The sequence below is a fragment of the Eptatretus burgeri genome, chromosome 17 (assembly GCF_056783735.1).
Source record: "Eptatretus burgeri isolate ZD-2024b chromosome 17, Ebu_testis_v1, whole genome shotgun sequence".
NCBI classification, from domain to species: Eukaryota; Metazoa; Chordata; class Myxini; order Myxiniformes; family Myxinidae; genus Eptatretus; species Eptatretus burgeri.
The window spans coordinates 30,537,511-30,565,055 of record NC_140977.1 but is presented as its reverse complement, the minus strand read 5'-3'; the positions used below and the strand labels follow the sequence as shown (position 1 = coordinate 30,565,055).

The window sequence follows — 27,545 nt, the reverse complement described above, 5'->3', positions numbered from 1 at the left end:
AATGGTGAATTGATACACATGTGGGTCAAGTGGATTGAAGTACCGATGATTGACATTTGGCGTTAAGAAGAACGTCAGATTAAACGATCGAGGGTTAGCAGGACTTTAGACTCTTCGAGGTAAGCACACTCGTCTTCAGATTGTCTAGCCTGAGTTTGAATCCCGACGCAGCTGTAAACTGCCATCCTGGTGTTTCACAGGCAGGGTGATACATCAATGTGTGTTCCATCGAACGTCCCCCCCCCCCTTTGGGGGTGCGGTCTGATTTGATAAGCCCCACGTCACTCGAGTTCTCATGGCTTTCTTCATACATTGACAAGTCGTATGTGCTGTCCAACTCTCCACTGCGTCCACGAGCCCGTTCCTCCATGACTTCCATGATCTCTGCCTCTGAAGGTGGACCGAGATGTTTCCACGGCTGTCTGTTTGTCTGTGAACAGGATATCTTGCAAAGTTATGGACGGATTCGGACAAAATTTGGTGGACACGTTGGGTGTGTGACAAGGACGAATCTATTCAATGTTGGTGAAGTTCAGGATCCAGATCGGTGGGATTGCGAAACGTAAACTCTTCAGCCTGGCAGAGGTATGCACTCCACCGAGTACTGCTCTCGTTGTAAAATTGCAATGTTCTTCTTATTCCACTTCGCTTCGTTTTCATCTTACTTTTTGGGGTACATTTTAATATAGTACAGTTTTCCTGAAAATTATTCAACTGCGACCTGGTCAGGTGCCAGGTTGCCTGCCAGGTAGCCTGCAGTTGGAAAAACTGTGCATGCATTTACCTCTCAACACAGACATTTGTGAAAATAAATAAATAAATATTTTTCAACATTTCAAAAGGAAGGACAGAAGAAAGCTCTTGCTTTTTTGTTGTTGTTGTTGTTGTTGTTGTATACAAAGTCGAGGCTTGTGCAGGAGTGAGAACATACAACGGATCATTATGTAACAGAACACAAGGAACAGTAGAAAGAGGGACACACACTAACAGCAGGGCTGAAGGACAAATAGAGGGACACTTGGCCAAATAAGGGATTATGGGTAGGGGAGGACACGGGGATGGGCAGGATGGATACAGAAGCAAACTCTGAGAAAGGAGGGGAAAAAAATGGAAATTTGGAAAGAGGTTGGCTTGGGGAGGGTTAATGGCAGTAGAAAAGATCATGGTTTTGGATTGGGGATTATCGGAGATGGTGGTGAACAGCTGTCTTGAAGTCCTGGAGGGAAGAATGAGATTGAGAAGAGAATATTGAAGGTCGTTCCACAGGTGGGGAAAAAGAGGAACAAATGAGTGGAGTGATAGGATCATCGAGTCACCTTCATCGTGAGAGATTCCAATGATCTTGGGGGCCACGGTTTCCCACGGCATCAAGCTGTTAAGAGAATAGATGGGGAGGACTTGCCAGGAGGTCCTTTCAGAGAGAGTGAGATTTTTCAGGAGTTTAGAAGTCGCACCAGTCTTTGGCTCATATTTCCCAAGTCACACCACATGGGTCAACCGCAAAACACGAAGACACTCAAATTGGTTGCCCTTCATGGTTGAAGATGGCTATTCACATGAAACGTGAACTATCTTGATGATTTCTTTGTCCTTTGGGAGCTGCTGCACACACGATAAAAAAATCAACCACACACTACCACAATGACAGCCACACACTACCACAAATCAACCACAATGACACCAAACCACTTGCTACCTGAAGTTCAGGTAGGAATTTGTAATTTGTTCAGTGTGCCCAAGATAACTCACCGACTCAGACTGTTCCGAAACGACGCCATGAGATCTTCAATGTCCATCAACTAATGCTATCGCAGACAGGTCCTCCAGCATGAGGTCCATGCAACGGAACAATGCACACATTGACGTATCCCACTGCCTGTGAAACACCAGGGTGACGGTTTATAGATGGGTCAAGATTCAAGTCCAGGTTAGAGAGCTAAAAGGTGAGTGCATACACATCTATGGATGTAGGCTATCCTGCCAGCCTCTACCTGGACACTAACCCAGAGCAAGAACACTGAACTGAAAGGGATGTGAGAATACAACAAAGCCGACAGATTGGAAGGCAAATGTTGGAAATGGAAGGGTGATAGGAGGGAAGGCTTTTATGGGAGGAAAACAAACTTTTACAAGGAAGAAGTTTACAAAAGCCACTGCTTGCGATATAACTCATCGACAGACTTTAAAAGTGGGGCAGTACCTACCAATTCAGTTTATAATAATCAACGGTCATTTTCATTTGGCTCTCCCTCCAAATGACCATCCGGTTTCATCTTCCAGTACTCTGTTGTTCCTATATAACACTACCGATTCCACATAACACTGCCATTCTGATTCATTTACCGCTCTCTGTACGATCTCCATGGACCGTGATGTCCCACAATGGAAGCACCACTTACCAATCCCAAAGCAAGATGGTTTTGACATCGCAAACAAAGCTCTGTTAAAAGTTATAAAGTGAAATCCTTTTTTGCCTTAACATTCTATTCTGATTAACAAATACTGAACCTTCTCTATTTCCATATCATTCCCACAATCAGGTGATCAAGATTGCACAGAGTATTCCAGGTGAGGTTGTACATTATAGAAAACGATCTGCTGAGACTTGTAAACAATTTCTACATTACAAATATAAAATGCTTCTTATTTCTCCACTCATGAACATTTAAATCATATGTATGTATATATATTTATATAATTTTTTATTTTTTTATACCGAAACATGTGGAGTGTGACGAGCACTCCCCCGATCTCCATTGGACACAGTCCGACATCAAAGTGTCACCTCCAATCCAGAGGCCTCGGCTTGGCGACTCTGTCAACCAGACAAAGATTACACGGTTAACATCAGTTAAACATCAAAGGGAGCTGCCTATCTGGATTTCGGGCTTATTTGCTCTCATCGGGATGGCATTCCGATAAATATCTAACCAATGATGCCCACATTCGTCGTTTAAACGTCAGATGCACCTCCTGACTGTTACGGTGAGCATCGTCATGGATTATGTCTCACAAGGTAAAACCGCATAATCCACAAAGAACAACTGTCCGTCTGCCACCAAAACGATTATTCCTGCTTATGCAAACTATTCAACCATTGTCTTCGGTCACTCACCTGCATTTTATTTTATTATTTATTTCCATTTATGGTTGTTGTCTGATGATTCTGTGACTTTTTCTGGAGTACTGGCTTTGATGTCCATTGCCACGCAAAAATTCAGCCTTCTCTCTCGCCCAGAAGGTACCAATCTTCAATACGAGTCAGTGAATGGAAAGATATACATATACACTGAAACGCAAAAGAAGCTTACCACTTGTTTGAAATGTAATAAAATTGTAACAGTTCAAAATAAAACAAACCAACAATTGCTAATTGAAACATTGGCATTTTATTGATGACATGTCAAGTTTTTGACCAAGATACACCATCTCATGTTTGTTTTACAGTACAGAACAGCACAGGGTGCAATGTCAGCCCCCTTTCAATTGCGTCTTTGGCCACCATTGTTTTGGATACAGGCAGTGCATCGTCGGCGCATACTGCCTACCAGTCTTTGGATGGATTGCTGCTGGATTCTGTCCCAGTCAGTCCTCAATGTCTGAAGCCATCTGACTTAGGACCATCTGCCTGTCCTGCCTTGCAGTGGTGACTCTTGGCCTCCCTGATCGAGGTCTGTCATCTGCAGCGTTGTGGAGGGTGTCTCTGTCCACGAGGGCCGATATCGTCTGGTGTGAACAGCCAAGGCGACGTGCCACCTCACGGTAGCTCAATCTGCCTTGCAGTATGCCCAAGGCACACTGCTGTTGATCCCTTGACAATTGTGGCATGTTGATTGAAATGCACATTTTGCACTGGCCTTTTTAAAGCCAATATCAAGACATCACGCGCAGCTCATTAAAATCATCCCATACCCCTTGGCTAATCACTGACAGTCAAAACGGCTGTTCAACAACTGTGCTATGAAGTGACCATTGAAGGTTCAAGTGACCATCCGTGACCGTTTTGTCTGACAGTGAGGACACTATTGTCCACAAATAAGTTCACACATTTACTAAACGCAGTGTTATTGCTGATATTTGAATGTTTAAAAGGTGGTAAGTTTATTTTGCGTTTGAGTTTCAGTTTATATATACACATATAAACTACATGCCCAGACTGGGAATCAAATCCAGGTTATCTGGTGAACCATACCACTGCTCTGCCATCTGTGCTATCTCTCATGGACATGCCATTATTGTGCCTATGGTTGGTAGTGAGTGTCCCAGAAGCAGTGGCGGAAAGAGAGTGGCATTTTGATATATGGGAGAATTACATGCTCAGGTGGTAGGTGGGTTGCCTTGATAGCTCAGATGGCAGAGCACTGGTTCGGTTCATCAGAGGACCTGGACTTGATTACTGGTCTGGGTGTGTTGTTTTCACACATATTCATTTATTCACAAAAAAAAAATATATATATATATATATATATATATATATATATATATATATATATATATATATATATATATATATATATATATATATATATATATATATATATATATATATATATATATATATATATATATATATATATATATATATATATATATATATATATATATATATATGCCTGGTGTTGGCTTAGTGGTTAGGGTGGCGGCTTGGGATCCCAGGGTCCTGAGTTCAAGCCCCGTTGGCTGCTGAATTAACACCAGGGGGTTGACTCAGCCTGTCATCCTTCCGAGGTCGGCGAAATGAGTGCCAGTGTACTGGTCCCGGTGTATGCCCCGGTTAGAATAGGTGTACCATATCCCTGTGTGCCGTAAGAGGCGACCAGGGTTGGCGTCAGGAAGGGCATCCGGCCATAAAACATTGCCTCAAGAAAAAGCCAAAACCCCTGCACAGCAGGGAAAAATGGCTGTAAAAACATTTTTTTTTACTTTTTATATATATATTTATATATATATATATGCATTGTTACAGATCTGAGGTTTGAGGCTCGCCACGAGGGTAAGCACTGAGGTTCCTCATGAACACCCGGTCCTGAGGCTGCCAGCCTCAGATAATTCCGCATGCTGGCAAGTTGCTAAGTTGCAATCCTGGCAGGGTTACACTACCTCACGTGTTTCTGTTTCCAGTGGATTGACCCTATCAAGTGAGTTTCGTGCCCTCAATGCATACTTGCGTTAACTTACCATATCAGGTGCAGCCGAGCAGAGCTGCCAAGTATGCACCGGATAATATGATCAAATGAGTGGAGCAGAACGTCCCGGTTCACCTGTGTGTGGACTACGTTGCACCACTGGAGGAAAAGACAGAACGAGCTGGGTACATTTATAATTTAAGCAGTTTATTATTAAGGCGAGAAAACGGCATGTGGCACAATCATAAAAGGTTTTATTGCAAGCAATATATACAGCAGGGGAAAGGAAGGATTTGTGGAGTGCGGCAAAATAAATGCAAGTATGTACAAAGAGGACACAGTGCAGAGTTCACCTGATACAAAGAACTTACCCATTCTTAACTTTACACTAACACGACAGGCGACATCAGACATACTATACACCTGAGGAAATTAGAATAGCCAGAAAGATAGAGCTCAAGGTGATTGCGACCTCTAGAATACCTGGTGCGGCCAACGGACCAGTGCAAACCCAGTACTTAGGAGGGGGGATGAGGGAAGAAAACTAGGGGTGTCTCATGTGCGTGAGTATGGAGGTGAAAATGAGGGGTAATGAGGTGCAAGTAGAGTGCAGAGAAAGAAAAATGAGAAGAGGTGCGTATCTGTAGGTTTCTTTTTTAGATATTGTGCGACCGCAGCAGACGAGACAGAAGATAAGAGACAGTACGGGCGTTCCGCCCACTCAGCCACCCAGTAACTCTGCTCCACCTTCCTCCTCGTGCCACTAATCAGGCCTGGAACTCTTTCCTCTTCGCCCAGCACCTCAGCAACTATCTCTGACTCTCAACCAACCTCTCGCTGCTCAACCACTTTGTAACTGTTCTCTCAGCGACTTTGCAGGGTGTTCTAAAGACATCTGGTGAGGGAAGAGCCCAAAGTTGGATCAGGACGATCGGTAGGTGTTTCCCAGCACTACCATTGGTGCACAGATGCCTTCCTTGGAATTATCCCAACCACTGTGAGGCTCCAAAGCAGTAAAAATGGCCTCATTCATCCCCAAACTCGTCCACACAATGTAGCTCCAGAATTAACATGGAGTATGGGTTTCTGGGAGCACTTTCCAGCCATGAACGTGCGCTGGGTATCAAATGGGGGTCGTAATTAAGCGGCGCACCAGGGTTATTCATACGACGTTGAACATATTCCAGTGCATACTTGTGCTTCATTTGGAGAAGCAACTGTAAGGGATTTCTGTGAAGTCGTTGAAAGATGAGCTGACATCACAACTTGGCTGATCACCAGCGCCCAGATTGAGGGGGCTCCTCTCAATCTTCATCCGAATAAGGTGGCTCCAAATGTAAGCTCACCAACACGAGGAAGCATTCCATTCAGTGCTGATTATGTAATTCTTATTACCACTATTCGTTTGTTAAATTGTTTGTGTGTCAGGCGGCAGGATTTATGAACAATTGGTCATGCCCTGCCTGCCTTGGGATTGCACCGAAGCCCCCCCCCCTGGCTATCCTGGCCAACCCAATCGACTTTTCCACCGACTTATCGAAATGTCATAATAATTTTAGGGTACTCCGTAAAGTACCCAAGGGTGCTTGTATCCCTGTCGCTGATGCTCTTGGCAAACTTCTCCGTGACGTTGTCCTCGAGAACCAAGCCCCCTTGGCGTGGTATCGCCTCCTTGTTTTTTTTGTTACTTTGGCTTTAGGGTGCCCGAGAAAGAGACTCCGGTCTCGCCTGATGTCTCATTGACTTATAATGTCAAGCGTCAGGTGGCCGGTTATTATTATTCTCTTTTTTGGCAATGGACGTTTTGCCATTGCTTCCAGTCGTCCTTTCTGGCAACTCCACAATTAAGCCTCATAATGCCAACAACATAAGGGTGAAAGCAAAAATTTCCAATATGGATACCAAGGGGGCCATCAGAGAGTTGGGGTCTTGTGAGGGGCATGCCCCACAATCAACCAAAACGACCAAAGCCCTCAAAGCCAAACATCCCGCTGCCCCGCCTGACCTCAACCTACCGGCCGCGTCCGACAGTGAATTAGCCACTCCGGTGGTTCTTTCTGAGCATTCCATCCGAATCGCAGTCAACCTTTTTCCATTTGGGTCGGCTCTGGGACCCGATGGGCTCAGACCGGGACATCTTCAGGCTCTTTTTGGCAAGGAATCCGCCGATGCGGGGGGGGCCCGCTTACTCTCTTCTCTTACCCTGTTCATTAACATGATTCTGCGGGGAGAGGTTTTCCCGAAGCCGTACGTCCTGTTGTTTTTTTCAGTGCAAATTTATTTCCTCAAACCAAGAAGGACGGTGGTGTTTGTCCAATCACTGTGGGCAATACTTTGCGCTGTCTCACGACGAAAGCCGCAGTCAGATCTTTTTCTGAAGATTTCGGGGCTGAGCTACGTCCTGCACGGTTGGGCTATTCAACTAGAGGTGGGTGTGAAGCGGCTGTCCACAGTGCCAGACTTCATCTGACGAATCTGCCTTCTCTCTTAACATCGACATGCGTAATGCATTTACATAATTGCTTGAGGTATGACTTTTTTTTTGTCTGAAGTACGAAGGCGCACCCCCATTATCTATCTCCTGACTACTCATCTGGCAGGCATACTCCAGACCTTCTGATTTGTTTCATGGCAACAAGGCCATTTATTCAGCAAGTGGCATTCAACAGGGTGACCCCTTCGGGCCAGGTCTTTTTTCGCTGGGCATCGACCCAATAGCCAGGGGGGTTCAGTCAGAGTTCAATAGATGGTACCTCGACAACGCATTGTTTGGGGATGAACCTGTGAAAGTGCTGGCTGACCTCCAGAATGTCATTGCTCGGTTGACCGACATTGGCCTCGAGATCAATGGTGGCAAGTGTGAGTTGACCATCCTCAACCATGCATCGCCGGATGACTGTCAACTTACCGAGACCGTATTTAAGGCAGTGCTCCCTGATATTAAGATTGTTTTGATCAACGACTGTACTTTTCTTGGTGCTCCGATCTCCCCGAGGCTTTTGCCCAGAGCTATTATCGTGAAGCAGGATGACTTGATCCGCATGGCAGGCCATCTGGAGCAAATTGATGCACATGAAGCATTTGTACCATTCGATAAACTGTTTAGCCGTTAGTAAAATCTCGAATGGTGCTTGCAATGATTCTGCTTGGATACAAGCTATGCTCCCAGTTAAGCAGGGAGGTCTGGGTTTCAGGAGGGCTATTGATATCGCTCTCCCTGGCTTCATGTCCTCATTGCTGGCAGTCCGCCCCTTAGTTGATGCCATTCTGTCCCGTGTAAGTGATTTGGCACAAATGGGGGAGTTGACAGTGGTGGTGTTGTCATTGTGTTCAGCCCATATCAGTGTTTGCAAACCCGAAGGCCTGTCCTGGCTCAGCCAAAAAGCATGGGACGTTGAGGTGGCAAGAGTATCTTTTGTCAGCCTGTTGAACAGTGTGGATCAGGTCACCAGAGGCTGTCTTTTGGCCACAGCCACAAAGGAAAGCGGGATGTGGCTTCATGCAGTTCCTGCTCCCTCCTTGGGGACACAGCTTGACCCCGAGTCTTTACGGGTAGCGGTTGCATTACGAGTTGGAGCATCAGTCTGTGAGTGGCATAAATGTCGATGCAGCAGTATGATGGATACACTTGGACACCATGGTCTGCCATGCCATTTCAGTGCCGGTCGATCTTTTAGACATTCGGCCTTAAACAATGTGGTCAAACGTGCTCTTTATGGGGCAGGGATACCATCTGTCCTGGAACCCCTTGATGTAGACCTTGGCAAAAAAACACCCACCTGGATGGCTTGACCATTGTCCCATACAAGAATGGGAAAAACCTAACCTGAGATTGCACTTGTGTTGACATTTTCGCCAAATCACACGTTTACATTACAGCCTCAATAGCTGGAGCAGCAGCCACTGATGTGGAAGTTTTGAAACGCAATCAATACACTGGCCTCAGTCAAACTGGCCGCAGATGTATGTCCAGCATTGTTGGTGATATCAGTAGAAGGCTCATTGCATCCATGGGCAAAATAAGGCAACTGGTCTGGTTCAAGCAGCGACTGAGCTTGGCCGTCCAGCGGGGAAATGCCATAAGCATTCTGGCTTCGGCGTGGGAAGAACAAGGTCCTGCATTAACACCATTTAAAAGTCTATGTTTTTAGGGGGTGTGGGGGTTTTACTCATTTATTTTATTTGATATTCCTTTTTTTAAACTTCCATTTACTTGGTTGTTGTTTTATGGGTTTTTTAATTGTTATTATTATCCTGCCACCTCCCAGAGGGAGGGGGTGGGATATTGTAATCGTCCGGTTTGTTTGTTTGTCTGTCTGTTAGCAACTTTACGGCAAAACTGCTTTAGCAAACACTATCAAATTTAATCCACAGGTGGGCAATGAATCTTGAACAACCCCATTAACTTTTGGGTCCAATTGGATGAAAGGTCAAGGTCAAGGTCAAGGTCACGAAAAGATAAAAATCGTTTTTCGCTCATAACTTCGTCAAAAATGATCTGATTTACTTCAAACTAAGCTTATAGTGAACCTTATTCTATTTGTCACTTATAATCCTACCCATTCCTATCGTGAAAAATGCATATTTGTGAAGATCGGTAGGGTCCGAAGTTTTGGGGGTCATGGTCATCGGTCAAAATTACAAAATTTCCATTAAAACTAAAATATGGTTACGAAAATACAACTTTACGGGAAAACGGCTGGCTCAAACACTGTCAAATTGTATCCACAGGTGGGTAATGAACCTCGGACGTCCCCATTAACTTTTGGGTCCAATTAGGTCGAAGGTCAAGGTCAGGTCACGAAAAGATCAAAATCGTTTTTCGCTCATAACTTCGTCAAAAATGATCCGATTTACTTCGAACTAAGCTTACAGTGAACCTTATTCTATTTGTGACTTAAAATCCTAACAATCCTATAGTGAAAAATGCATATTTGTGAAGATCGGGGTTAAGGATGTATCAAATTTAAATTTGATCCCCAAAATAACTTTATGCCTGAAATGGGCGGGACTTGTTGTGCCTGACACCACTTGTTTATTTTTAAAGTTATTAATAATTAATTTAAAATCATCTTCTTTTGTAAAGAAAGTTTAAACAACATGATGGTGAGATTGAAATCTGAGTGAGAATAATTCGAAATTTTCAAAATGTTTCATATTTCACTCATTTTCAAAGGTTTTTTTTTTAAGTTGTTGATAGCATGAGGGGAGTGGAAAACGTTAAAATATTCTGCTGTTTCGATGTGGGAATGCCCATTTGCTTTTATGAGCGGGAGGATGGTGAGAAGGAGAGGAAGGGGGGAGAGTAAAAGATGGGACATATTTGGAAGGGGGGGTTGAGGTTTTGGTGTTGGGGGAGGCCAAGGACTCTCGGTGACAGAGTGGGGGGGGGGAGATGAGGATTTGTGGTTTGGGTGGAGTGGGGTTGTGAGGGGTTTGAAGGTTTGAAGTGAGGAGGGTAATGATGCCTTAGGGTTTGAACGGGAAGGGTTAGGACTTTGAGTTGTGGGTGCGGGTGATGCAGAGTTTGAAGTAGGACTTTCGGAGGAGGAGGTAGGACTTTCGGTAGGGAGGGGGTTGAGTTGTCAGAATTTCATGTGCAAGTTTACTCACAGTAAAAATGTAATTGGCCACAGGCGTGTGTGTGTGTGTGTGTGTGTGTGTGTGTGTGTGTGTGTGTGTGTGTGTGTGTGTGTGTGTGTGTGTGTGTGTGTGTGTGTGTGTGTGTGTGTGTGTGTGTGTGTGTGATGCTATGGGTAATGTAATAGTATACCTGTATTTACAAAAGCACAGCCATAGGACACTTTATAGCTCTCAAGATCATTTGAAAATGTGTCTCCTGGGAAATGAGGGTGAAAAAACAGCAGATTTTTTTGTTTTTTAACAAGAGTTGCCACAATTTCTTCCCCATTCCGCATCACCATCAGGAATGCGTGAAAGCAAGAGAAATTGTGACAAAATGTGAAACAAATACATTATGTGTTTCCTCTTTTACATTTATGACATCTCTGTGAATTCAGCCTCACCCCGCTTTTCCCATCGTTTTAACCTTTCTCCTTTCCTGCAGCTCTCCTCTGTCCACCGTCCTCCGTCTGATAGCACGTCTTCTTAACCCCCAAACCCACAATCTGTTGAAGAGGTGTGCTTCTCATATATTGTACACCCAGATGAATAACACATAATATATGATTTAACATTTACGTACAAGTTTGATGTGAAAGGAAGAAGGATGTTTTTTAGGTGGGCGGCGGTAGGGAGTGGGAGTTTTTTGGAGTTTTTGGGGTGGGAGGCAGACTCGATTGCCAACATCGCGCCCATTCGCAGGTGACATGATTAGGTTATTTCTCCGAAATAAGCTCAGAGTGGGTCCTGGTGTTAGGTCATCTGTTTGTAGTACGTCCGTTAACATTTGACTAAAAACAAATCTCCCCACAAGCTACCCGACCGATATGGACCAAATTTGGTATGATGCATACCGATAGCAAGATCTCGTAGGGTTGTGCTTTCCATTTAAAGGGCGTAAACGGGGGGTTTGCCACAAATATTAGTATTTCATTCAAAAATCTTCTTCTCAGAAACCAACAACCGAATCCATACCAAACAGGCCACGTGACATCATGACCATGTCCTCACGTTAAGTTGTACTCCCCATGGCTGTATCTCCCCTGGAAAGGGGGCCACAGCCTCCCTTTCCTAATCCCTCATGTTCACTAAAATATATTTTCCTCACAAACTACATGACCGATATGGGCCAAATTTGGTACGATACATCAGAACAGTAAGGTCTCATCGGGTTGTGCCCCCCATCCAGATTCACCCCCCCTATAAGAGGCTGAAAAAAAGAGCGTTTCACCTCAAATTCAGGTTATTTATTTAAAAATATATTTTTAGAAACCAACGGCTAGATACAGACCAAACTCTTCATGAAACATAAGGACCATGCCATTAACTTAAATTGTGCTCCCCTTAACCGTACCACTTCAGGAAGAGTAGGGGGCATGGCCCCTTCCCCCCTAATCCCTCATTTTCACCCCACCTGTTGAGGAAATAACCGTCAGTTCCCCACAGTTAAAAAAAAAATCTAGTCAATTTGTATGAGCCAAACGTCCAGACAGATATATTTAAGTTGGAGAAACACTTTCTATTCGCTGTCCCAGATAATGAAGAGTTTCTGCAATGTTCGGAGTGGGTACTCAAGAACATTCAACAATATGTCACTTGCCCTAGCTGTCTTGTCAAAGCAGTAAGCACAACACAACTGATTCTTTCAAGAAAAAATATAGACATGGTAGAGTAAAGTGTTGTAGGTGAAGTGGCAGAAACACATGAGGTACAGCGGAAGGTGTGACTGAGCAAGAGTAAATATTGTATGTGGAGGAAGGGAGGGGAAAACAGCAAGAGATGATGGTGAGCCACTACCTCAACCACATGGGTTGGGTACCATTAAAAAAAAAAAAAAAATTATATATATATATATATATATATATATATATATATATATATATATATATATATATATATATATATATATATATATTGAATTGTGGGTGATCTACGATGCAAGAAGATCCTGGATACATTACATACATGAAAAAAATTGCTCAGAAAGCAGGTCGACACTTCGCTGGACAAATGGGTTGTCACCATGGTGCAAATTTTTATTGATGGGATTGAGCATTAAGGGCAAGACCTTAACGTAGCAGAAGTTAATAAATCCGCAAGAAAATGGGCTCAAGAGAAGAGCACAAACCTAGTTTTTAAATAACAATCATTCTAAGATGGACAAGATCTCTTGTGAGGAGGAACAAAGACGTCCATTGTATGTGTTGCAAATTGAATGAGGAGATTGTTAAACAATGGGATGGTTTCTACATCGCAGATGTAGATGCGAAGATCGACACACAGTTTATAAACTTGGCCATGAGGGGCTAAATAAATTTTTTTCTTTCTTTTGTCGCATCTGAATCAATGTATCATTCGATAGCGATAAAGAAAAGAAAAAAAAGAGGGCTTATTTCTTCAGAAGTACAAAAAGGGAGGGAGGTGGAAGCAGTTCGGGAACGACAGATGTAGCTCAATAGGGGGACGCGGAGCACAGGCCGCCTGAAGAGCGTACAATGGGAAGGGAAGCGAGCGTGGGTTTGTTCGGGTCGAGGGAAAATTTCGAGGAAGTGGTCAGATGAGTAGGAATCGTCTCAAGGGGAAATTCTTATCAAGATCTGGTCAATATAAGGCGCACGGGGCAGGAACCTCAGAATAAACCCTTCCACGGTGGAGACAACATGGCTAAGGCAGAAAAGAGACCTCTTGCACGTGAGTTTATTTTACTATCGGCACTCGTTTGAGCGAGAGAAGACTGCAGAGCTTTCTATCATCCCGATTTGTGGACTTCTATTGTGTAGAATAACCATGATGTTGGTAAAGGTTTATGGATTTTTGTCATATTCCAATGGGAAATGTTTACCTGTTATTTTCCTCTCAATTTTAGCTTTTGGTTTTTTTTTTCTTTACATTTTCTTACATATTTTGTTCAATACTGTAAGTACTGGATATATGTAAACACATCTTGTATTGCTAATTACATGTTGAAAAATAAAACCTGTCTGTTTCTGGAGCTATAGTATTGTGACTAATGTCATCCGATAACTTTTTGAACGTCCCTTGCTACTCCGACGAATTGCTTCAAGGCTGTGATCTTGTAAGCAGTCCGGTGAGTTCATAGCGATTTTTGAACTTGCAGGTCTTACTCTCGTAAACACGTTCTTGGAGCCAGAACTGCAGGAGTTTCATGCCGTTGCGACGGAGCTCGAGGCCCGAAGGTGTTCTGCACACCGCCTAAGAAACACTTGTTCTTCCGCTGTGGGCACTGCCAGGTCGAGCTATGCATGGACAGGGCAGAGAGTACGGTGGCACAATTTCGAAGGGGACAACGACAGCGGCTTCAGCGATTACGAACGTACGAGATAAGGATGGTGTTTGATGTGCCCCTGTGCTATGTCCTATTGACCCTCAGTCACCTTCTGGCTGTTTGTCCATTGCTCATTCCACCTTAAGTCTCCTTTCAATTTCACTTACTCCTGTTCTGCTCCCCCCCCCCCCAACAGCACTTTCTGATCTGGTTTCCTCAATAATATAATCGATTTTGCACACCTATTGTGTGACAGTAAGCACGTTACATCATAATGATGGGTTTGAATTCATCATCCGAGGGATGGCAGGATAGTCCAGATGGGAGTGTATCAGCCTACTCACTTCAGAGTTGTATGGTCATGGATTTTTTTTTTCTCCTGTGGAATAAAATTTGACTAAAACGGCCATGCTGGTGCTGTGTCTGCAGGGGACACCGCACATCAGCCTCCTGTGTTTCAGTTTAATTGTACAGTACATCTTTGTGCATTCATAAAATAAGGCACGATGATCTGGTGGAGGTCCTGAACAGGCAGGGTCGGATTAAGACCTTTAGAGGCCCTAACCACTGAAAAGATTATGGTACCCCCATATATTTATGTAATCCAAAATAAAAACAATACTAAACCGTAAAATGAAATTTATTTTTCGAAATGAAACAAAATTTACAGTTAGGTTTATTTCCAGTAAATGCGACAGCATCAGTATTACATTACATAAAAAAGTGTAAAAAAATTAATTCTTGAAAATGTATTTTTTTTTTTTCATTTATTGTGGGGCCCCATTTTTGTGAGCCCTGGTTCAGCTGCAACATTTGCACCATGGTCCATTGTAAATCCGGCACTGGAAAAAAAATCTGTGGGGCCCCTCTTCCCTTGAGGCCCTAAGCACGTGCTTATTTTGCTTAATGGTTAATCCAGGCCTGTGAACAGGTTATCCTCAGGTCTGCCGTTTTAACCACCACGTGGATTTAATCCTCAGATCTTCTTGTCTGGTAGCGATACCAGTTGATGGTGCCTTCATTTTCAAATGTGGAGAGGCTATTTTAGGGTTCCCAACTACAAAAAGTATTTTGCGTATCCTTGTGTATTTCACAGTTGCATGTCATTTTTTTTTTTACACCTTGCTCTATTTTCTCTTCCCACAGATACTGATGCAGACCAGATGAGCAGTCCAACATGCAAGAAGGAAAAACACTCCAGAAAACATGGACCCAGGGGTAAGCATGGAAGTCACCATGTTTTGATCTTTATCACATGACCCACTGAAGATTCATCCCATGACATCACCTCTCATGTTTTGTCAGTATAATGATACCTCATGAGGTGGCTGACACAATTAGGAGGAAATGTATGCAGGTTATAAACCACAATGGACTCAGAAACATATTCAGAATTTCACTTAAACATGCACTTCCGAATGGTTGCAAAGGATATGAATCAAGGAAGCTCGAGAGTACTGGGGTGGGGAGAGGAAGGTCATTAAAAAATATTTTTGAGGATGTGTAAGGACCCTGAATGAGATAGTCATAGGCATATCCTTCATGTCTTTGGGAATAGACAAAATAATTATGGTGGACAAATTAAGCTTTAAAAGCAATTTAATTGAAAGTTTGGTTGAAAAACCTTTTCATCACTGTGATAAGCAGCCAGAAACAGAGCCAACAGGATAGGGCAGTTGGGATGTCATTAAAGGTCGAATTATCTTCCTCCACATCCCCACTCTTGACTTACCTTTCTTTCAAAACACCCCTCCTCCCTCACAATCCTCAATCTAATTATCACAACAATGTAGATAACAATCTAACCATATATATTTTCTGTCCCTCCCAAGCAGCATATCTTGGAGACACACGAGAATTGGAGGCATTCATTGCTTACCTGGACAGAACACTGGCAGGTACAACAAAGTAGAGTTTATTTTTTCGAATTTACAAATGTTAACACTCCTTGCTCAGAAATGGTGTGTGTGTGTGTGTGTGTGTGTGTGTGTGTGTGTGTGTGTGTGTGTGTGTGTGTGTGTGTGTGTGTGTGTGTGTGTGTGTGTGTGTGCGTGCATTAGATATATACATAGTGTGATTTGACATAGAATTGCTATTTCTCTTCCAGCCCAATATCTAAATTGTTACTAATTTTAATTCAATTAACATATCAAAAAGGGAGGATGCTAATTTAACATGATGATAACTCAAATGGGCTTTGTTGTTAATTATGTGCAACGGAAACAGCTACCATAATATGACAATTATTGCTTGTCTTCCACTTTGGTTTATAAGTTCCAGAACTGCCCTTTAATGTTTGTCTTCAACTTAGAATCATAAATCATGACACTTAATGCTGCTGAGTAACCCATGAGAATGTCAGCAATAGTTTTATTTTATAACTTTTGTGCTATTTACATGAAAAAAATTACATTACCTGTAAAATGTAATTACTCATCCTTGATTTATTTATCTACTTGCAGAATGCAAGCATAATCCACTTCATCAAATATATAAAGCTCTTTCACAATTATAACCTTTCTAAATATAAGCTTTCTTTATAAAAGAAATAGGCTTTATATATAAATGTAAGCTTTATATAAAAATAAGTTTTGTATAAAAAAATTCACTTGATATATAAATGTAACCTTTCCATAAAAATATAATCATTATATAAAAATACAGGTTTTGAATGAAATATTAGTGCAATATAAAAATGTAAGCTTTATATTGAAATATACGCAAGTTTTCTATAAAAATGAAGCTTTATATATTAAAAAAAGATTAGGTTTATATCAAAAAATTAGCTTTATATATATAAATGTAAGCTTTCCATAAAAATATAATCATTATATAAAAATACAATTTTTGAATAAAATATTAGTGCAATATAAAAATGTAAGCTTTATATTGAAATATGCGTAAGCTTTGTATAAAAATGTAGCTTTATATATTAAAAAAAAGATTAGGCTTATATCAAAAAATTAGCTTTATATATAAATGTAAGCTTTCCATAAAAATATAATCGTTATATAAAAATATGTTTCGTATAAAATATTAGCATAATATAAAAATGTAAGCTTTGTGTAAAAATATATGCTTTCCATTAAAAAAAATGCTTTATATAAAAATTAAAGCTTTATTTAGAAACACTAGAAGCACCTGCTCCCTTTGGGAGCCGTCAAGGGGGTCATGCTATTATATTGTTGCAGGCCGGGGACCGGTGATGAGAATGACTGCTAGGTGGGGGAGGTTACGTCGTCTCCCACCAGACTCCACGGAATTGTAGGCCGTTGCTCCGGATAACTCCGTGAGGCGGCGGGTTGCTAAACCGACCGTGGACGCCAATACCTCCACCGCGTAGCATAGGGTCTTTTTGTCTAGAACCAATTTACCTAATTAACCATGCGGTGTCCTCTACCGGGGAACCACGCCCTTGGCACATCTTGCTCGAACCGGGTCACTCTACCGACTGCAGTCGAGCAGAACTGCCAAAGCCGTGCCGGCTAGGATGAGCAGATTAACGGGAACAAAGACCCAGCTAAAACAGATCTGAACCATGCTGGACCAATGAAAGAAAGGACGGAAACGAACTGGGAACATTTCTACAATAATTTATTTATAATAAACAAGGAAATTTATGTGGCACAGAAACAGGTTTATTGGGGTGTTATGCAGGGGAAAGAAAGAAGATGTAGTGCGACAATTTCCAGCAACTTACAAAGCAGACACAGAGCAGACTTACACGGGAATTATACAGGCAAGATTTACAATGATTGAAAACACTTATACAGTTTCCACTTATTAGACTGGCGCCACACACTCAGACACACACTCGGCCAAAATAAACCCAGTTGAAGGCAAAGGACTTTTGCAGCCAGGGAGGGAGGTGGGCTGAGGTCGCAGTTCTTTCGAGTACCTGAGTCTCAGGGAAAGGAATGTTCCATGGTGCGGCACCTGCCAACGGTTGTGCAGTCAGGTCCACAGCCGCCTGTGTGGAGTTCGGGTCCGTGGAGGAGCTCGAGTGGGCCGGGACTAGTAGGCGGGCCATCAGAGCGAGACGTGAGCGGAGTCAAGCAGCGGGAACCCCTTCGTTTTCCAACCAACTCCGGCCTCCAAGCACAGAACGAACGACCCCCAAATAACTGAACGAACAACCCCCAAAGAACTGAACAAACGACCCCCAAATAACTCAAGACGAAGGATGATGTCGTGGTTTATAGACCTCCCTCAGCAGGGCGGGGCCTTGGTAAAAACTGACATCACTGTCCGCCCTGATTGGACAGGGCTCCCATGGGTCTGCCCTTTCTGGGCGGGGCCTCGTCCAGGCACCAGCGAGGCCCACCCACTCCATACGTGTGGACTCGTCAAGAAAGAGTTGGAGTGTTTGGAGAAGCCGAATAGGAACTGCGACAGAGAAGATTCTGTCTCGGAAAAACGAGCCTCCAGAGACAACAGGTGGACCGTGGTACGTTGTTGCCAGAAAACCGAAGGCTGCAAGCGCTTGGGTACCGTGGATCGCAATGGAGGATGGGATATAAAAATGTATTACCCTAACTAAAAAAACATCGCAACGCACCCCTTCGAATTCCCACTTCACACAAGGAGGGATTCTGTCTACACATACACTTAATGGCATAACCGACTTGGGACACCTGTATGTTGTATGCGTACGGTTCCTAGAACCGCAACAATATTTATTCCTATTTTACTCCAAGGGGTCCCAGGATTACACACCCAAAAAATGGTTGCGATCGGTTCAGCTGTTTTTACGGTATCTGGGAACAGACAGACAGACAGCCGGTGAATTATAGTAAGAAGATGCAGTATTTGTTCTTCCGTTTGATTATGTTTGTACCATATCCTGATGCTGTGTGCACTGTGCTTCCCCGCTGATGGACCTCTGCTGGTAGCTTGTATATGTTGCTTTGTTTGAGCCTGGGGAGTAACTGCTGAAATCTATATATCCGGGTTTGTCCCGACATCTTTGTTCCTTTTGATTTTTTCACACTCCTCTTTATTCTAATTCTTGCTTTTTCTTTTATTTTATCTCATACTTTTTATTTCCCTTTCTTTATCTATCTGTCTCATGAGAAGTGAATTATTTCAGAAATTTTTATGTAAGGCTCAATTGGCTGTGCCTGGATGGGTCTGAGGGTAGAGAAGTAGCAGCTGAAACCCAAATCCTATCAAGGTTCCTCCTGATGACTTCATCTTTGCTCTTTACTTATTTGGGTTCCTTTTGGTGACTCCAATGCAGTATTTGGTCTTCCGGTTGACTTTGTACCAAAATATAAGCATTATATAAAAATATTAGTTTATATAAAAATATAAGCTTTATATATTTGATGAAGTGGATTCTGAAACAATTTTTTTTTTAATGTCAGCTTGTGTGCTCCTGGTATTTGAAAAAAAAAAGACCTTTGGTACTGAAAATAGATTTCTTAACTTCATCATGTGAGTTGAAGAAACTTTAAAATAAGTTTGAAAAAGATTAAGAATTGTGCAGTTAAACTGTTAGAGGTATAAGTTAAATTAGGATGTCTCACAATGTCTTTGGCATTGACACAACCATCGCAATGAGACATTTGCACTAATCCAAGATATTCCAACTTTTTTAAATTTCATTTTTCAATGCACAAGGAAATATAATTAGTAAAATCAAGATTTCCTCACTAATTATATGTACCTGTATGTTTTGAAAATCATTGAAATGCTGTCCTTTCTTGGACAAATGTATCATTCTGATAACTTTTGGAACGCCCATCCTCAGTACCTTTGAGATATCAGGTTAACTGTCTTTGTTTACAAAAGAAGTATAAAATATTGTGATAGTGGGAGAAAAAAAAAGTCTGTCTGTACCATATTCGTCACACATCAAGGTGACGGTTTTTGTGCACCTTTTTGCAGATATGTGATGCGTTTGAGATGCTCTGCTGGATCGAGGACTCAGAGAGGGCCACATGGACATGGAAGCTCTGGAGTGCAAAAGAGAAAGAATGCAGATGATGAAGGATAGGATTGGGTTACTTATAATGGCTAAAGGCTTGAAATACACAAGCATTCAGGTTGTTTGGGGTCAGGGACATGTGGATGGATGGTTGGGGGGAGGAAGATGTGGAATGCTGCATAGGTTGAAATGATTACTGAGTAAACGGTTGATGCGAGACTGTTTCATGAAGATCAGTGAAATGTTTACCGAGTGAATTAACATTAACTTTATGCTTTGCACTTGTTACTTTTGACCAATGAAAAGTGTTTTATTTCTGTATTTTGACTGTTCAGTTTCTGTTTATTCTAAGGATTTAAAAATATGCAAGTATGCCGCCATGCGGCAAGATTGCCGCGAACAGATTTAGACCCGGGGTATATAAAAAAAAGAAAAGAAAAGTAGGTCTCAGTCTTGACTGATATTTCAGTTAAACTGCTTTATTTACTTTTATCAAAGCAAAATGATGAATCATTTTACTCAAACCAATTCTTATTGTCAATTCACTTTCGTCCTGGCAGGATGACCTAAAGGTATGCACACATATCTGAGCCATCAAGCCTGGGTTCAAATCCCTGAACTAACTATAAACTATCATCCTGGTGTTTTTTTTTTTAACAATGTGTGTGCCATCCCTCATAAGGACGTTAAACTGGGCGTCCTGTTTGCCAGCATTAATTGGTTGATGTTAAGATCCCATGGGTTTCCTTTGTGAAGAGTAGGCGAGTTATCACCGGCACCATGAACAAATTCCACATTCCTGCCCTACTCTACAGGGGGCAGTCAGCAGCTCAGCATTGCCCCAGCAAATGATGCTACCCACAGCCATCTGCCCGGTTTAACACCGGTCCCAGGCGACCCGTAGATCTCTTTCAAAAGAAGCTTCATCAATCCTGGGTTGACCCCATCCTGACCAGGCCCTTTGATAGTGCACCCCTCCATTTTCCCTGCCGTGTACAGAATCACACCATCAGAGAGAATTGCATATTGGTGAATAAACAGACTTTCAGAACACCATTGCAGGGACAATGAAGGAATATCGCTGTGATTTATGGGTTTTGGTGGCAGGTGCCATTTGAGAGTTGTGAGACAGATAGAAAGCTAGATTGCATCTGTGGTTCAACAAATGGTTCTTCAGAATCCATCGTTAGATCTTTAATCAAAAAAGCTAGGCAGTTCAGCAAATAAATCGATGAATAAATATTGTTGCGGATTCAGATTTTGGAGCTCGCCATGGGGGGGGGAAGCACTTGAGTTTCTCCCGAACACCCAGTCCTGAGGCAACTGACCACAGATAACTCCGCAATTCAATGGGCTGCAGCTCTTGCTCAGCCATAGCCACGTGACTTAGACTACCGGCATGGCTATGCTTCAATGTTTCCGCGATAACTTTCTATTGGCACGGCAACCTAACGAGAAGCCACACCTAGTGATCTTCTGCCAAGCGGAAGAGATAGTTGCAGCACTGGCTAACAGAGCAAATCAAGTAGGGTACAACCTCCCGTCTAACTATACTTGTACACTGTGTCAGACATATAAAGGAAAACACAACCGAGACAGATTGGAAATAACAAAAAATAACATTTAAAAGCGAGTATTTAGAAGCAAGCAAAAAGCACACAAGAGCAGATTTAACCATAACATGTATTCTTGTACAATCTTATCTACACAAAGGACACATGGCCATCATTCAAACAGGGGAGAAGACAATGAAGAAAAACTTGAGAAGGAAAGAAAAGTAAAGTATGGAGAAAAGAAAAGTAGGGTCTTTTTTTTCCTCTCTCCCCTAACACAACCCGACGGGGCTGCAGAAGCCCAAATATACTAGCGAATGGGGAAGATGGGTGGGGAAAATGGGCAGTGGCGAAGTGGCGTGATGGGACACGCAGCCACATCACTGAGGTCCCCAGACCCAGTAGGCAAGCCCTCTCTGGTGTCTCAGATATGTCAGCTGCAAGCAACTCCGTTTCTGCTGGGTCCCTGTATCCAGCAGCTCCCCATGAACCAAACCGCGTTTGAGGCTTTCCATACTGCCCTATGGGCTTTGTGCTCCTCACAGGACAAGCTTGAGGACAAGGATAAGCTCTTTGTTGACTCTTATCTGTCCCATACACTTGCACTTCTGCCCTTTCCATCTTCATACATCTCTTTTCCCGTCTCTTCTCGTGCGCTTGTCCTCTTATTCTTCATATGGCTTTTTCCATCTCAGCTCGTGTGTGCCTCTGTTGGGGACGGGTCCACGGTGCAGCCTGTGGAAAATGCCACGTCATTCTGAGGGAACTTTCAATGCAATCCCTGCCACTCCCTTCACAAGGCCACGATGAGAGCCCCCACCCCCTCCCTCGTTTTAGAGAGAGATATGTATATGTATATATATATATATATATATATATATATATATATATATATATACATATACATATATATATATATATATATATACATATACATATATATATATACATATACATATATATATATATATATATACATATACATATATATATATATATATATATATATACATATACATATATATATACATATATATATATATATATATATATATACATATACATATATATATATATATATATATACATATACATATACATATATATATATATGTATATATATATATATATATATATATATATATATATATATATATATATATATATATATATATATAAAATAGTGGAACCACTTCCCACAACTTTAAAGGCTATTAACAGAATTTTAAATTCTCTAAACTGATGTACAGGAAGCAAGTGAAGAATCCTGGGAATTGGAGTGAGGTAATCAAATTTCCAAGCCTGAACCAAAAAGCATGGCTGCTGTATTCTGCACCAGTTCCGTATGCCTGAGAGAAGAAGCAGGCAAGTCTCCCAAAGGAATTGCAAATAGTATAAACATGATGTTATGAAAGCGTTAGGCAAAGGTTCAGTTTCTGATTCAGGCATGAGGGGATTTTGGCAACATTGTGCAAATGGAAGAAATACATTTGCAGATTTTAACAGTAACCTTCTCAGCCCATCTTCAGTGGGCAAAGTGCTGCTGACCATTCTTGCAAATGCACTTTATAATTTTGATTTTTGAAAATTTTTATTGATCACAACATGTCATCCTCCATACGATAAGATAAAGGACAATGATGTGCAATACCTGCTACGACCAAAGGTGGCGCTATTTCTGCCACAAGCCAATTTTGGAGTTTTGGTGACATCCACGTTTGCTCCATTACAGTAAGACTCGTGGGTTAGTTTTTATCACCTCCTCAGGTCCAAAATTGACTATGTACAACGAGTGATTTCCGAGCATTATCAGCCTCATGTCAGATGGAAGATATAAGGAAATCTTGGACATTACTCTTCTTAATGGCCTTTAAGTATCACATCCAACATCATTGTGAGTTCTTTAGCTGCATGTACTCTGGTACCTATCTTCGGTTTGACATTCAGTGGAGCCTTAAATCTGTTTGTCGGTTGTTCACATTGCTGCAACAAAGTGATCAAGCGCCCGTCGGCAGTGATATAAGGCGGTGCGCCCTGTAGAAGACCACCCTGCCAACCACGCCATCTTGCCCCTGCACCCAGCAAGTTGTGGCAGATCGCGTAGAAGTTGTGATCATGGTAGAGGTGATTGCACAGTGATGTATACGAGTAGGTGAGGCAGGCCTCACAGGGGACATCATTCTCATTATACGAGTCACTCTCATACCATTCATTCCATCCCTCAGGCTTGGCTAGGGGAGGGAGAGAAGATGGATGGGAGTGGGGATGAGAGGAATGGTACATTTGCACATTTAAACAAAATGTCAGAACAAGGTAAGTAGATTAACAATTTGATGATAATTTTCTCCTAATAGTCTTTCATGCAGCATTTTGTCCATTTCTTCACTTTTGAACCTGACTGCTGTAATGGCTAATCCATTTACTGTTCACAAGTGTAATGTGATGCACTGTAGAAAATTTAATTACAATACGGCAGAGATGGCAACTTGGACTTGACTCGCAAATTTTGTGACTTTCGACTTGGCCTTAAAGAGCAGCGACGCGCTGCTCCGGCGCATGCTCCCATACCTGACATGACCTTAATGACTTGAGCTTGTGGACTTGGTGACAATGATGATGAATGAATACACACTATATCAAAATAAATCGATCTCAGTGATGTGTTTGTGACATTTTCATTCGATGTAGAATGTGATTGTATTTATAAACAAAGACCGCTGGAGTCGTGTGTCAAAGGGAGCACAAACTTGGTAAACAGATCGTGCCGAAGCTTAGAAAAGATATTAATCAATCACCAACCTTCAATATTCGGAGCGGAATCACCAAGATTAATGACATGCAAAAGACTGAGTCTGGTCACTGAGTTTCATTACCGAATGTAACCATTTTTGTCACCAAATGTAATCATTGCCCCACTGATTCTGGTCAATAAGTTTAAAAGAAAGCAATTAAACTGACATTTTAATTCTTAACAAAATTAAGCTTTGAAGAATGTCCTGCACTAGCTAACGTCCTAAATAATTATACATCTAAGATATACAGGAAGGTTCTCCACCGAATTGGCAAGTGCACGTCCAAAGTTTCATTGTATGTTGGAAAGGAATGCGTTTGTACTTATGGATACAAATGAAAGGCTGTGTCAAATCTGAACCACTCTTAAACGTTGCTGAAATACATTCCATTTTCAGAAAACATAAAAGTCGGATTCCATTTGAAACAAACAAGGTGCAAAGATGGAGGGGAGTTAAAAAACAAACAAAAAAACCCCATTAACTTTTCACCCACAATCCACCACTTGCCTCTACCAAGGAATTTATTTTTGAATTCCACACAATTTTTTGAGTAGGCATGCGTGCTCAAACCTTTTGATCTCGGATTCTTGATTAAAATGATCCAAGCTATTTGATTAAATGCACTTGGTTATCTAATTCTTATTCATGTGGCATCACACACCTTCTCGTACATGTTCTCGATCCACCACAAGCACATTCTCTGCATCCACGAGCACAGGATGCCCGTCGACGGGGTCCACGGCAAAGTTATCAAAGGTGACGTCGAGCATATAGAGTGAAAAATGCAAGTCACTCCAGGTAAGCTTCTCAGCAAGGTTCAGGAGGTCCCGAGCAAGGGCGGCCCTCCGGTACCAGGGTGCACCAACAAATGACCATAGTCCAGGCCCAGCATTCACCACGGCAATGAAGCGGCCACAAGCCCCGAGGTACTGCGGGAAAGGCCAGCCCTCTGACTTGGGAAAGGCCTGCAGCGTAAAAGGTACTACTGTACTTTGGTAGAAGGAAAAGAGGTTTACAAAACAGTGAGACACGGGTTGGGGAAGAGGGATGGGAAGAACGGGGAAGGGACAACTTTGCTATCACCTGTAGATGCCAAAGGGAAGGTTGTTTTAAGGATCAGTAAAATAAATGGATTTAGAATGAATAAAAAAAGCAAACCTTTTAACATGGATTCTAATCTCAATATGGACAAAAATACAACCACTAAATAATATAATTAAAATAATTACAGTCCTACTGTTCTTTTTACCAAATTGTTAAATGTAGACTGGCCCATACTATTGGATTGTAATAATGTTAAAGCATGCATACATTTCCAAACTGTTTTTTATTCAAGCCCTTGCCAATATCGCAACTGTGAAAGGAATTGATCGAGAGAGTACATCCGAACCTTGGATTAATATGGTACTCATCTTTTGGAGAATAACAGGGTATTCCCAACTGTTTTATAGGTTATTAAAAAAAAAGGTTATTTCCAACTGTTTTATGTTATCTGCTATCATAGAGGACCTCATGTTCAAATAGTTAACTCGTTTAAACACCCGTAACAGCACCTGACAACATTTCAGCTAGGTTTTTGAAAAATGGGGCTACCAAGTGAAAATAAACCAATTACCCGTGTACAGGGTATATGATGTAACACACACACACATATATATATATATATATATATATATATATATATATATATATATATATATATATATATATATATATATATATATATATATATATATAAGGTGTGTTCAAAAAGTATCCAACCTTAATTTTTCGTGTGTAAACAAATGAAGCTAGGGAGGCGTGGTTTGGTGCACGTATGTAGGCAATCCTAATCCGTATGCATGAATATTTTCCCGCCTGCAGAAGCTGTCAGTCGCCGACAGACCGCCGATGAGTGAGGAAGTGTAAGTGAGCGCCGTTGGATTTTCGTTTTTGACAAAATGACGGAAAAACTTGAACAACGCTACTGCATCAAATTTTGTGTAAAGCTTGGCGATTCCCAAGTGGAAATGATCCGCAAGATTCAACAGGCCTTTGGGAACGAAGCAACGGGCATCATACGGATAAAAGAGTGGTACAACCGCTTCAAAGATGGTCACACATCAGCGGAAATTGAAGCACATTCTGGTAGGCCCTCAACATCCCGAAATGAGATCGTCATTGACCAAGTGAGGACCCTGCTGATGCAGGATCGTCGAATCACGATCAGAGAACTTGCAGACGAAGCGGGCGTCAGCATTGGATCCGTTGATTCCATTGTGACTGAGGATTTGGGCTTAAGGAGAATCTCAGCAAAGTTATTGCCAAAGCTGCTAATGATCGAGCAGAAGCAACTCCGTTTGGAGATCGCACAGGACATGCTGGAGACTGTGAACAGTGATCCCAACTTCTTCAACACAGTGATCACTGGTGATGAGACCACAGTGATCCGTCATTTTGTCAAAAACAAAAATCCAACGGCGCTCACTTCCACTTCCTCACTCATCGGCGGTCTGTCGGCGACTGACAGCTTCTGCAGGCGGGAAAATATTCACGCATACGGATTAGGATCACCTACATACGTGCACCAAACCACGCCTCCCTAGCTTCATTTGTTTATGCACGAAAAATTAAGGTTGAATACTTTTTTAACACACTTCGTGTAATATACACACACACACACACACACACACACACACACACACACACACACACACACACACACACACACACACACACACACACACACACACACACACACACACACACACACACTCCCAACAGTTAGGAGGTGCGTCTGGTTGTTCTGTGCGGATTATGCGGTTTTACCGTGCGAGACAATCCGTGGCAATGCTCACTCTAAGTCAGGAGATGCTGATGTATAAACGACGAAGGTGGTAATCATTGGTTAGATATTTATCGGGATACAATCCCGATGAGGGCAAATAAGCCTAAAATCTGGATTGGTGGTTACGTTGGATGTTGAACTGATGATGATCATATCATATTTGTCGCTTTGACAGAGTCACCACGCCGAAGCCTCTGTGTTGGAGGCGACACTTTGGTGTGGACTGTTGTCCAATGGGAATCAGCGGAGTGCTCATCACATACATATACATACACATGCATATATGCAATGCCTACAAAAAGTCTACACCCTCTTTCAAAATTTTCACCTTTTGTTACCTTGTAGCCTGGAATTAACTTGCATTAAATCAGATTTTTTTTCCACCTTTATTTACACATCGTCTTCCACAA

The 27,545-nt window shown here is 42.1% G+C and overlaps 2 protein-coding genes across 6 annotated transcripts in view; one reads left to right on the top strand and one right to left on the bottom strand.

Annotated features, from left to right (window-relative positions):
* Positions 1 to 97: 97 nt before the first annotated feature.
* On the top strand, positions 98 to 20,284 carry RGCC (regulator of cell cycle). Of its 4 annotated transcripts, none has more exons than XR_015052652.1 (5): positions 98 to 119; positions 13,867 to 14,082; positions 15,181 to 15,252; positions 15,870 to 15,932; positions 19,924 to 20,284. XR_015052652.1 is itself a non-coding variant. In XM_085860971.1 (5 exons), the coding sequence occupies exons 1-5, from the start codon at positions 13,409 to 13,411 to the stop codon at positions 20,030 to 20,032; spliced, it is 504 nt and encodes a 167-aa protein (XP_085717097.1). In that variant the 5' UTR covers positions 12,781 to 13,408; the 3' UTR covers positions 20,033 to 20,284. The 4 variants fall into 4 exon arrangements, 2 of the variants coding, with proteins under 2 accessions (XP_085717097.1, XP_085717098.1); XR_015052651.1 differs by lacking the exon at positions 98 to 119 and adding an exon at positions 429 to 585; XM_085860971.1 differs by lacking the exon at positions 98 to 119 and adding an exon at positions 12,781 to 13,439 and having other exon boundaries at positions 15,867 to 15,942.
* Positions 17,612 to 27,545, bottom strand: part of LOC147009672 (divergent protein kinase domain 2A-like) — a 35,667-nt gene continuing 25,733 nt past the window's right edge. The window contains exons 5-7 of one of the 2 annotated variants that reach the window (XM_085860970.1): positions 24,970 to 25,273; positions 23,442 to 23,747; positions 17,612 to 22,251 (exon numbers count right to left, since the gene is read on the bottom strand). In XM_085860970.1, the coding sequence (XP_085717096.1) occupies positions 22,208 to 22,251; positions 23,442 to 23,747; positions 24,970 to 25,273 (654 nt within the window). In that variant the 3' untranslated portion in view covers positions 17,612 to 22,207. Of the gene's footprint in view, positions 22,252 to 23,081; positions 23,748 to 24,969; positions 25,274 to 27,545 lie in introns of those variants that run through there. The other variant, XM_085860969.1, reaches the window with a different exon arrangement.